General features: G+C 44.1%; 1 protein-coding gene across 1 annotated transcript in view; it reads right to left on the bottom strand.

The window, feature by feature from the left end:
• Positions 1-1,391: 1,391 nt before the first annotated feature.
• Positions 1,392-13,245, bottom strand: part of Galntl5 (polypeptide N-acetylgalactosaminyltransferase like 5) — a 37,340-nt gene continuing 25,486 nt past the window's right edge. The window contains 4 exon segments of the mRNA XM_085836121.1: positions 1,392-1,533; positions 1,536-1,674; positions 4,055-4,204; positions 10,489-10,606. Coding sequence (XP_085692247.1) covers positions 1,472-1,533; positions 1,536-1,674; positions 4,055-4,204; positions 10,489-10,606 — 469 coding nt within the window. The 3' untranslated portion in view covers positions 1,392-1,471.

The raw sequence follows: 13,245 nt of genomic DNA, 5'->3' as shown, positions 1-13,245 counted from the left end.
AGAGCAAGACAGTGTTGTCACACACCTTTTATCCCAGCACTGGGAAGGACAGCAGAGACAAGTAGATATGAGTTTGGGGCCAACCTGGTCTACAGAGTGAGTTCCAGGACAGCCAAGGCTATACAGATTAGCCCTGTCTCAAAAACAAACAAAAACAAAACAAAACAAGACCTGCCCAGAATAGGAATGGTTCCTAGGTGACTCCAAATCCATCAAAGTGGCAGTGGAGATTAATCAGTTTACTAGGATCCTCAAATGGGTGAAGCTTACAAAATACAGGACCGCGGTGAGCATTCTGGAGCTCAGTTCTTTTAGGAACCCTTAAGAAACACCACTGCAGTGATGAGGGAACAGGTAGGTTGTGTCTGTGTGGGCTGTGGTCAGGCATCTCCTCCTTTTTCGTCCTTTCACTATGTTTCTTCCAGAATTTTCTTTGTAGATTTTGTGAATTACCCCTTTGGCCTTCTTAAACTCACCTTCTCTAGGGTGAAGTCTACAGCATTCTCCAAACCCTAGAGAAGTTCTCTAGCATTGGGGAGTCTGTGGACACGGCAGGCAGGAAACTAGCTGCTTCTGTCCCAGTCCCTGCACGGCCCAGAGCTTCTTAGAGAAAAGCAGGACATACATAATTGAAGAAGCATCAGGAAAGCTGTGGGTCACAGACTAGAGGACAGAGGGCACAGATGTGAAAATAGAAGCAGAGAAGAAGAGTGGCACAGGATAGAAAAGCCAATGGGAGCACTTGGGGAACCTGGCTGCAACACATGGGACCTGAGACACCCTGCCAAGGTGCCATGAACATCAGACACTTAGGAACCCAGCCAAGCCAGGAAGAAAGGAGCTTGATCCACCTCAGCCACTATACACCAATCATGGCTCTCTGGGAACACTTTCGTGAGGCAACCGTTTCAGCCCATCAGGCTGGTGGAAGCTCTGAGAGCAGAGAGCAGGTTCCCATGGACTGTCACAGCCAAGTGAATTGCTCAAATAATCACAACCAATACACTTTATCCCGGCCAGTCATACATCAGCATCTGAACTGTGAGACAGCGTGCTCCTCTGCTGTTGAGGTCCTTATGCCCACAACTCCAGTGGCAGATGAGCAACAGAGAAAGAATTGTCACTAGAGGTCAAGAAAGGCACTCCCGGGGGCTGGTGAGATGGCTCAGTGGGTAAGAGCACCCGACTGCTCTTCTGAAGGTCCAGAGTTCAAATCCCAGCAACCACATGGTGGCTCACAACCATCCGCAACGAGATCTGGCGCCCTCTTCTGGAGTGTCTGAAGACAGCTACAGTGTACTTACATATAATAAATAAATCTTTAAAAAAAAAAAAAACCTCAGTATTAGTTAAAAAAAAAAAAAAAGAAAGGCACTCCTGAAAGACTGGCCACTCTGAATGTATTTTTCATTGCATTTTACATAGTTGCATGATGCTCCAGATTTGTCCTGTGGTGCGAGATGTTGAAGAATTAGGGGACATTTCCACCCTTCAATAAGTAGAAACGATTTTTTTCCTTTTCCTCTCTGTGTTAAATGGCTCCAACTCTGGGAAGATATTATCCAAATACCACTGGAATGACTTGCAACCCAGGCGTTTCCTTAATTCCACACGCTCACTAATATTTCCACAGGAAACGTATGTCAAAGAAGGTCTTTGAAGAAAAAAGTTTCCCTAAATGAAAACAAAGAATCATTTTACTAAACAAAACAAATCTTTGGTGATCAGGTCATGATAGCAAACATCAGGTCATATTTTCATTATTGGAATAAAATTGCTCTTTCCTCTTGTGGTTTAGCAGTTTTCTGTGAGATTAAAACCTTCCATCTCCAGGCGTGGTGGCACACGCCTTTAATCCCAGCACTCCGGAGGCAGAGGCAGGCGGATTTCTGAGTTCGAGGCCAGCCTGGTCTACAAAGTGAGCTCCAGGACAGCCAGGGCTATACAGAGAAACCCTGTCTTGAAAAAAAAAAATCTTCCATCTTCTAGGAAAGCTTGATAAGACGTGGGATATTAAAAAGAAGATGATATTCTAAACAAGTTAACTAAAACCCAAATGATTAGGTTCACCTGTGAGGGACTTTCTAAAGTACATCATTTTAAGTAGGAGGGCCTGCTTTTAATCCAGGTCTTTTGAGGGGGGAAAGCCACCTTTAATCTGGGCTATACCTTCTGCTGGCAGTCTGAATAAAAAATACGAAAGAAGGAAGCTCAAAACATTCTCTCTTTGCCTGCTTGACCTCTCTCCCTCTCTCTCTCTCCTCTCTCTCTCTCTCTCTCTCTCTCTCTCTCTCTCTCTCTCTCTCTCTCTGGCAAGTCCATTCCTTTACTGCCATTAGAACCTACTTCTTCAGGATTCCAGCATATACTGAATACCAACTCAGACATCCAGACATCCAGCCTCATGGAGTAAACAAGTTGTGGATTCTTGGATCTTCCATTGGTAGACAGCCATTGTTGGACTATCTGGACCACAGCCTGTAACCTACTCTAATTGAGAGAGAGAGAATTGATATACATATCAATGATATATATCAATATATATATATATATATATATAATGAATATATATTCAGTCTATCAGTTCTGTTCCTCCAGAGAACACTGATACACTGATGACTATAACCACCGAGCCATCTCCCTAGCCAATCCACCTTTTTTTTTTGAAAAGGGGTCTCATTGTGTAGCCCTGGCAGGCCTAGGACCAGATTGGCCTGAAACCCATAGAGATCTATCTTCCTCTGCGTTCCAAGTGTTAATCTCAAAGGTTAATTTTGCTCACTTTTAATTGCATAGGAAGAAAATACAGGGTATACATTCTTTGTTCACCACTATACTTTACCGATGCACCAGTGGGGGCAGTTGTGTGTGTATCTATAACTTACGGGTTTGCAGTACTGTAAAGAACTAGAGCTCCTAAATACATGGCACATAGCCATCATATTCCTTTTTCTTGTTTTTAACTTTTTTTTTCAAGACAGGGTTTCTTTGTATATATAGCCCTGGCTGTCCTGGAACTCACTTTGTAGACCAGACTGGCCTCGAACTCAGAAATTTGCCTGCCTCTGCCTCCCGAGTGCTGGGATTAAAGGAGTGCACCACCACGCCCGGCAACTTTTTATTTTTTAAGGCAGTGTTCTCACTCTGTAGCCTTGGCTGGTCTTGAACTTACACAGTAAGTTCATATGTATGTATGTTTGTGGAGGTATGTATGTATACCTGAGTGCAGGTGCCTGCAGAAACCAGACGTCAGGTCGGATCTTCTGGGGCTGGGCTTACCAATAACTGATTTACCTGGGTACAGGTTCTGGGAACTGAACTCAGGTACTACAACAGTATATGCTCTGTTGTAACAGTAACCTCTGGCCCATCTCGTTCTCCTTGGCTTTTGAGACAGGGTCTTACTACATTGCCTTGGCTAGCTTGAACTCGCAATCCTTCTGCCTCAGCAGGAATTCTCTGACAGCTCCATGATTATAAAAGAAATCTCATTTTTACTTTCATAATCTAAAAGCTTGAATTAAAGCAACTGCTGATTCATTTTTGTCACTTTGACACAAACTGGAGCCATCTGGGAAAAGGGACTCCAGACAGAAATCGCCTCCATCAGATTGGCATGTAGAGCGTTTTCTTGACTGCTATCTGTTATAGGGAGGTCCGGCCCACTGTGGTGGTGCCATCCCTGGTCCTGGGTTGTATAAGAAAACAGGCTGAAGAAGCCATGGAGAGCAAAAGAGTAAGCAGTTGTCTCTGCTTAAGTCCTGCCTTTGCATCTCTGGATGATGGTCTGTGATGTGAAGAATGAGCAAAATAACCTTCCTCATCTAAGTTGCTTTTGGTCAGTGTCTTATCACAGCAACGGGGAAGCAAACCAGGACAGAAACTTAAGACAGAGACCAAGGCACAATGTCAGATACCCACTGTGTGTCTGTGTTTAAGGAGGTCTTCTGTGTGTGAGAGACTGAAGGGCTCCACACACGGGGCAGTCTGTATCTGGAAAGGTAGAAGAGTCTTAAGAACAGAATCTGCTCTCCCCAGTCAGAGGCATGCTCACCTTGTATTCATCTAGCCAGACGTGAACCACTCGCAGTAAATTCCTTGACAAGGCACTCTGGTTTGCAAGCCTGTGTTGACTCAGGGCCTTACTGTTACATCCAACCCGAGAGCAAGGGAGTATGAAGAGCTGGCCTCCACACATCCAGATCTAGACAAGACCATAACTGATTATTTTAGTAGTAACTGGCAACTGCTCTAGAACATATGAGCGCTTGATTATTTTAGTAGTAACTGGCAACTGCTCTAGAACATATGAGCGCGCACACACACACACACACACACACAGAGAGAGAGAGAGAGAGAGAGAGAGAGAATTTGGTTGGTTGCTTGCTTATCAAGGCAGGTAGCCCATGTTAGCCCCAAACCCACTTTCTGGGAATGATGCTGAGTTTCAGTGCCGAGATTGCAGTGGTACGACAGGACACCTCGTGTGGATTATGCCATGCTGGGGTTCAGTACAGGGCTTTGCTCATACTAGGCACACACACTACCAGCTGAGCTACACTCCCAGCCCCAATCTCTAATACTTATTCCATTTATTTTATTCCATGTAATAAACTTAATACATTCATCAAAGTCTCATACTGTAGGTGCTATGATCATACACTTCCCATTTACAAAGAAGAAAATTAACATACAGATTGGTTAAGAAGTTTTTCCAGTGATGTGGAATAACTGAGTGGCAGAGCTCAGGTTCAAATTTAGGAAGTCTACCCCAAGAACTTGAGGTCTGAGTGGCAAATGATTTTCTTTCTTTCCTCCTGTATTTTTCCAGGTATTAGCAGTATCATGTCAAGTTCTGGCTATTTATATATAAACATATATTCGCCGCACATATTATATTCACTATGTGAAAGCAAGATGCAGTCATTGAAAACTGTTAAATATAGGAAAATGTACACCCTAAGACTTGAGATTAGTCAATATAATTCAAATGTATGTGTGGACACACCAACACACATTAAGATAACTTACTGTCTTTATGTGAGTTGTGCAAATTGGGAAACAAAGCTTGATGGCTTAAAAGGACTTTCCACAAGAGCAAGGATCTGAGTTGGGTTCCTGGTACCCATGCAAAAAGCTGGGCATGGCTGCACCTGCCTGCAACCCCAGTCTGGAGGGTTAGGGGTGGAGACGATGCTCATCGGGGTTGACCAGATGCCCACACGGCAGAAGGATGGTGAGTCATGAGCCTAAGGCCAGGCATGCGCGGGCGTGGAAGGCTGAGAGTGGCGACAACATAAAGGAAGGGGGGAAAAAAAGGGCGCGGGTGGGGGGGGGCATGCGGAAGACTAAAACGTCACCGAAAAGGCGGCGTAGACAACCCTGTCACAGTACCCGGAAGATCAACGTCCTGCTTGTGGTTTTAAGCTACCGCATTTTGATGCAGTTTTCCACATACATTTACAATTTACTGACCAAAGTTCACTGACAGAAAGGCACCGCCTCTCCTAACACAAGTTTCATTTTCATCAATTTTACATTGACTTAGTGTTCATTCCACAAACCCAGAATGACAGATTCAAACTCTGGTCAGTAAACATTTTTTCTCACTCTCCTTTCCTCATCTTGGTTCTGAGGACACGCTGATTCTGTACTTGCGTTTCACAGGCATTGCCCAGGAGGATGTCTGCCTACATCACAACTACAGAAGCTGGACTATGCCATGTGGTTTGGCTTCACTTTTATCTTCCTGCTGTGCAGTGTGAGAAAAACATGTTCCGTGTGTCAGCTGCTCATGGAAATAACTCCAGACCTCAGCTAAGCCCAGACACTAAAGCCCAACCCAGCGAGCCTCTGCTGAGTCACCCTGTGGACATGTGCAGGGGAAGCTGAGTGTTAGGTTTTACACCATTCCTCTTGGAGGTACTTTGTTACACAGCATAACTGACACTGAGATGGCTAGCTGACTAATTCTTAATATCCTCAGCAATTAAAATTCTGAGCAGATGAACCAAAAAGAGTAACCCATTCACTTAGTATATAGACAGTCAATGTAAGAGGAAAGGGTTGGAAGTCTGCTTACGTTAATGCATGAGAACTCTGCAGTGGAGAGATGGTTGTTCATGTCAGAGAACCAAACAGGCTTAGTGATCTTGACCAGGAAGGATTTCAGCTGGCATCTATATCTAAAGAAGTAGCCTTAAACCAGGTGGTGGTGGCTCATATCTTTAATCCCAACACACGGGAGGCAGAAGCAGGTGGATCTCTGAGTTCAAGGCCAGCCTGGTTTACAGAGCAAGTTCCAAGACAGCCAGGGCTACACAGAGAAACCCTGTCTTGAAACAACAACAAAGAGATTCAGCCTTGGGGGTGAGGTTGAGAATCAAGGTTCCTTGAGTAGTCTTTTTTTTTTTTTTAAGATTTATTTTATGTATATGAGTACACTGTAGCTGTCTTCAGACACACCAGAAGAGGGCATCAGATTCCTTTACAGATGGTAATGAGCCACCATGTGGTTGCTGGGAATTGAACTCAGGACCTCTGGAAGAGCAGTCAGTCCTCTTGACCACTAAGCCATCTTCTCCAGCCCTTAAGTAGTCATTCTTAAGAGCAGAGGTCAAGGTCTCTCAGTGTTCGGAGTAGCACACGTTGGCAGTATGGAGGGATGCCAGGATGGAGATGAGGTATTGGAAAATGAGCAAGTTAAGACTTCAGGTGGTCAAGGCCCATTGAATGCCAACCAGGACTGTGAAGCCACAAAAATCCGAAGCTGGTTATGAGAACCATTCAAGGGCTGGATGTGAAGCAGAGCTGCATGGGTATCCATGATCTGTGGCAGCCACAGAACTCAGCAACCAAAGCAAAGGTGGGCCCTGGAGGCTTCTCCCACACGTCTGCTAGAGCTGAGAACAATAGAGGTGTACAGCAGTGCCCCAAGACTGGAAACTGTTCATGTGAGGAAGGAAGCAATGGGGTTGGAGCATAGAATTTACTGTTTTTTTGTGAACTTGGGAAGTAGTGTAACTTCTCTGTGTCTTTGTTTTCTCATTAAAAGTAAGAGATAATGGCAGTACCCATCTTACAGGCCTGGAAGAATTGATTTAATATCTGTAAAATGTTTCCACAACATGAGTTAGGTGTAAGAACCCACCCAACAAACCAGACAGATTTAATCCTTTAAATCCTTGAAATGGATATAAAGCTACTTCAGGAGCCATCCCAACAAAGAGATGGCTCAGTTCCCTTTTAATATGACCACAGAGTACTCTGTGCTTCTCCACTGTGCTTATCAAAGGGAAATTAAATAACTATACCCCAACATAACAGAAAGCCACGGCATAGGAAGTTAACTCTTACACTGCTGTGTTCTCATGCTGTTCTGTGGCCTTAGGATGATTCATTGAGTTGTGAACTTGGCAGGACCTAAAATCCTGTAGGTGTGCCTTGGGGAGTGTCTAGATTGAATTCATTGAAGTAGGAAGCCCCTTACTAACAGTGGACAGTGCTATTCCATGGCCTGGGGCTTTGGACAACACAGATAACTGTGCTGAGCACTGGGGCCCTGGACAGCACAGAGAACAGTGTGCTGAGCAATAACCCATCTGGCTCTGTTTTCTGAGGATGGATGCAGAATGACCATCCAGAGCAAGTTCTTCCCCAACATGATGGCCATGTGTGCTCACACCATGAGCCCCGATAACCCCTGGAAGGAGGTCTGGCAGGTGTCTTGTCCTAGGATGGGAGACTACCACAATCCTTAGGAGACACTGCTGCAGGAAGGAAAGGGCAGGGCAGTGGTTTCTTCTGAATGCTTGTCTGGGAAGGTGAGCTCCTTTACTGTTGGCTAACTCTAACTTAAACAGATTCCTCAAGAGACAGTCTCCAGGCGACTGTGGACTTCAGTAGTACTGTCAGCTGTGTTAGCCACGGGGACCATGATCTTTTAGTTTGTTGTTGCTCTTGTTTGTTTTGTTGTTTTGCTTGTTTGGGTTTTTTGTTTTTGGTTTTGTGTTTTGTTTTTCAGTTTTTAAAGACAGGGTTTCATGTTTCTCTGTGTATCCCTGTCTGTCCTGGAACTCATTCTGTAGAGAAGGCTGGTCTTGAACTCAGAGATCCACCTGCCTGTCTTCCCAGTCCTGGGACTAAAGGTGTGTACCACCATGCCAGTTTATAGTTTTATTTTGTTGTCAGTGGCCAGTGTCAAGAACAGTATTTAAACTAGTTACTAGTTTAAATTTAATTATCACATATTTGTTTATTCAAAGAGCCATTAGGAATGGAATCATTGGAAATATTGGTCTAGGGATCATTGATACATTTGAACAGGAAGTTAGCTGTCGTTTGCTGTCTATGAGAACTGTATGGCCTGAAATGGAGCGCACTTGCCTTTCATTACATTTTATGTTTTATTGGGGGGGGGTTACATGGGTGCCTGTTCATCTGTGTGTCCACCTGTACATGGTGGGTGGCCCAGCTCACATGGAAGTCAGAGGACAACTATTAGAAATTGGGTCTTTCTTTTCACCATGGGGTTCCTTGGGTATGAACCCAGAGGCCTGGGTGTTATACAATACTATCTCTGTCAGAAGGGAACCCATGAAATGGGGAGTGAATGATGAAACTAACAAATGTGTTAGACTAGAGGATTCTGTAGGCCTGCATATCTGAGGCTATCCTTGGAGATCTCTAGCAGAGCCAGGTGGGAGGGTTTAAGTGAAGGGGAAAGGGCTTGAGAAGGGAGGAGAAATTGCCTCCTGCAGCCTCCTCTGCTGCTGCTGCTGCTGCTGCTGTTGCTGCTGTTGCTCTGAGACACCAAGCTAAGCCAGGCTGAGCAGAAGGCTGGCTGGCCAGCGAAGGAAGTGCAGGGGAGGGAGCTTCTGGTAGTGAAAGTTTCAGAAAAGCAGTTCCCTTCCCTGGCAGTGTTACAGCTCTTATGACAAATGCTCTCAGCCAATCGAGTGATTCTCACACACTTTTATTCCTTCTGGATAGGATCTTACATACAGTTTTGGGGTGGGGTGGGATATGACAGTAGGTATTTCCTATTGGCTTGGTCTGAGATGTTAGAGATGCCCCCTCTACATGTGGAAGATCTTGGGGTTTTGCCCCACATGACTGATGGCCATAAATCTCTCTGGGGGTGTGTTTGGGAGGGTGCGCTGTGGCTACATGACAGGGTTCTGGTGTTGGGAGCGAGTGAAGCTCCTACCATCCCTAGCCTTAGCTCCACCTTACTAGGTGTGGTGACTATTCCTGGTTGTCAACTTGAATATATCTGGAATGAACTACAATCCAGAATTGGAAGGCTCACCAGTGACCCTAATCTGGAGGCTGGGAGATAAAAGTTTCTGATCTAGATCTTGGTATGGAGATCTTGAGGCATAGTGGCTATGGATTCCAGTAGATTAAGACAGGGGGATCTCTGAGTTCAAGGTCATGTGTGTATGTGTGTGTGTGTGTGTGTGTGTGTATGGTAGTACACACCTTTAATCTGGGCCACACCTTCTGCTGGAGACCTACATAAGACATTTGAAGAAGGAAGATTCACTCTCTTCTTTGCCTGCTTGCTGTGTGGGACTGAACAACTGCTAGATCCTTGAACTTCCATTCACAGCTGCTACTGACCATTATTGGGAGTTGAACTGTAAACTATAAGTCATCAATAAATTCCTTTACTATGTAGAGACTACCCATAAGTTCTATGACTCTAGAGAACCCTGACTTATACACCAGGCTTCCTCTCACAGTTCATTGCCCTGCAGGATTCCAAGTAGGAGCTTGAAGGAGAAGACATTGCTGAGATATCTGTGTATATACAGCAAGTCTATGAGGTCTGGGCTGAAAAGAGCAAAAATGAGTAAAAAAGGACTGTTGAGAGGGCTCAGTCACTAAAGCACTTGCCACAAAAGCATGGGAATCTGAGACCGTCTTTAGAGAAGAACCTGGGTGGTTCTGGAGGATTCTAGGGCTCACTGGCCTTAGCTAACAAGCAAAGTTTTAGTCTAATGAGAAACTCTCAAAAAACAAAACAGCAGAAACCTAAGGAATGATACCTGAGGTTGGTCTCTGGTCTCTTCATGCACAAATGACTAAAATGATCAGCTACCAGAAAGAAATGAAAAGGAAGGAAAGGAGGAAGGACGGGGAAAGAGAGGAAGAAAAGAGAAAATAAAATACACAAAACAGGATAGAGGGGAAAAGAAGAGGACCCACATAGATTTAAAATATTAGATTTCTGCACCATGCATATTGTCCTATCTCGTGTTTTCTGGAGCCCTGCCATCTGCTGCACGCCCTTCTGTGTGTCACCAGTCTAGCATGTTCATGGAGAAAACACGTGCTCATATGAAAGTCAGATTGCACTCTTGCTCAGGAAAGGGCTCTTCCCAGTAGGCACAAACTGGGCTCCATTCTCTACAACAAAATGAGCCATCACCTCTCTTTGTATACACACATAACTGCATGAGGGAGACAAGGAATCTGACTTACTCTTAGCGAAAGTTCCACATTTTCTCCTCCACAAATATCCATGCCCTTGTCATATTGTCCAAGTTCATTAAAATAATGTCTGTGTATAGCAAAAATTCCTCCTGTCATTGCAGGTGACCTAGAAAAGAGTTAAAAATAGTGAAAAAATTTGAGAGAAATAGTGATCTTTAATTTTCCTAAAAACATATGGAATGCTACTGTTGGCTCCTCAGGTAAGAATTCTTACTGCTCTTGAAGAGGACCTTGAAGAGGACGAGTTACACAAGCACCTGTAACTCAGGCTCCAGGGGATCTGGTGCCCTCTCTGGCCTCTGTGCTTCTTGTAGCCATCATTCCACTCTACTTCCAGGAGACCCACTCTTCGATTCCACTTGTTGAGATGGTGTGGTGCCTGTCTGTCTGTGACATTTCAGTTGGCTAGTGGGCTCTAGGATCATCCATGTTGTTTATAAATGGTGAGATGTCATCTTTTATTGGCTGGACATTATTCTGTATCCATGCACTACATTTTCATTATCCATTCAGCTGTAATAGACAGGTTGGTTCAGGCTGTTGTTAGTGCTAGAGTAGAATGAGCATACATGCGTCTCTTCAACATACTGACTTCATTTCCTTTAGGCATGTTGTCAGTGATGGGATTGCTGGTCAGGGGTTATTGCTGGGAGCAGGGGTGCTGCCCAGACAGGGTCAGGTACTGAGGTGGGACGAAGCTGCTGAAGGTCAAAGGCTGATGGATTCTTGTAATTGACTCCTGCTGATAGCAGCAGGGGATTAAGAAAAGAAACTTAGCTAGTTGGTCTTTTTACTCTCTTATTCAAGGGGCCTCTTGCTGGTTAGGCAAGAATCTCAGAGTTTATCAACTCTTCCTGAGCCAAAAAAAAAGGAAAAGAAAAAAAGTCAGATGCACACACAAACATATGCACACTGGATGAAGCAAAAAGGGCTCACAGCACCTTTATTATTGCTTCAGCTCTTTATAACCTTTTAGACAAAAAGTTTTCTTTTTCTTTCTTTTTTTTCTTTTTGTTTTTTCAAGACAGGGTTTCTCTATATAACCCTGGCTGTCCTGGAACTGACTTTGTAGACCAGGCTGGTCTCGAACTCAGAAATCTGCCTGCCTCTGTCTCCCAAGTGCTGAGATTAAGACAAAAAGTTTTCTATGTAAGAAAAAATTACCGGGGCTGGTGAGATGGCTCAGTGGGTAAGAGCACCCGACTGCTCTTCAGAAGGTCTGGAGTTCAAATCCCAGCAACCACATGGTGGCTCACAACCATCCGTAACGAGATCTGACTCCCTCTTCTGGAGTCTCTGAAGACAGCTACAGTGTACTTACATATAATAAATAAATAAAAAAAAGAAAGAAAAAGAAAAAATTACCTCATAAATAAAATGTTACACAAAAGGGACCTTATAGAAGGATGTCGATAGTAAGTTCAAAGCAGTGTTTCACTCTGTAAGCTCATTACAAGTTCAAAGCACCAGCTTCTCATGGCCTTGCTTTATCATGGTGCACACCTGGGGCTTCATCAGTGGACCTGACCTAGAATGAATGTTTTTTCTTGATCACAAATCTGTCCCAAACCTATTTCTCTTCTTAGTGTGCCGCATCCACTTCATTAGTGACCCGAGTGACAGGCCCAAAAGCCTGGACGCAGTCCTGAGTTGAAAAGTTCACAGAAATTCAGTCTCCTGGAACCATGGCACCCTGTAATAATGAATGCTCCAAATCTGTCCTTGCTTTAGTCGGTGAACAGATCTGTGTGCTTTCCCTCAATATTGCTTTATTATGAGAGCCTCTAAGGATTGATTTTGACATATAGCTAAGTTAGATTCCTCACCAGTCCTAGGCAGTCTTTGAGCCGACCATGGGCACAGATAGCGGAGTCACTGCCCTACACAGGAATTTACAACGATGTAGGAAGAAGGTAGGTTGTGGTCTAAGAAGGAACTAGAGTAAATACTTAGAATTATAGATAGCTGAGTCACTCCCATACACAGGAATTTACAATGGCCTAGGGGGAAGGTGGACTATACAATAGACTAGAATTGGAACTATGGCAAGGGTTTGAAGCCCTTGCCCCTGGCTTCTAAGATTAAGCTGACCTTAGGTGGGGCTGCTTTTGATCCCAGTTGTTAACATTGATTTTGTCCCAGTTGCTTCCTGTTAGCTTTTAGTACGCATTTGCATTTCTGTTTTGTTGTAAAAGTCATTTTGCATCAGATAACTTCAATGTACCTTGGATGGCCTTAATGTATCACTTAACTTCATTGTTTTCTGTAATATAGAAGACTGATGCTCACTTTGACAAATTACATTCAGATACACACTCTTTCTGCATCCATCCGTGTCTGTTTCTCATCTGTGCCAACTCCTTGCTTGCCTGTAACCGGAACCCTGAGTTTTCCTGCGGGTTGAGGATCCAATTGAGGTCCATATGCAGCATCAGTGTAATTGTGAAGGCTCATTATAGTCCTTATTATGAACCCTTTACTTGTTATTCTATGAGGAAGGGGCACATTCTATTCTTTTTATTTTAAAGAACTTTTTTTTTTTTTTTTTTTGGTTTTTCGAGACAGGGTTTCTCTGTATAGCCCTGGCTGTCCTAGAACTCACTTTGTAGACCAGGCTGGTCTCGAACTCAAAATCTGCCTGCCTCTGCCTCCCAAGTGCTGGAATTAAAGGCATGCACCACCACTCCTGGTTTAAAGAACTTTAAAAAAAAAAGATTTATTTTATTTATATGAGTATACTGTCAC

Source organism: Mus caroli, unplaced genomic scaffold, assembly GCF_978045245.1.
Source record: "Mus caroli unplaced genomic scaffold, Mus_caroli_1 scaffold_4, whole genome shotgun sequence".
NCBI lineage: Eukaryota > Metazoa > Chordata > Mammalia > Rodentia > Muridae > Mus > Mus caroli.
This window is presented reverse-complemented; position numbering and strand designations above follow the sequence as displayed.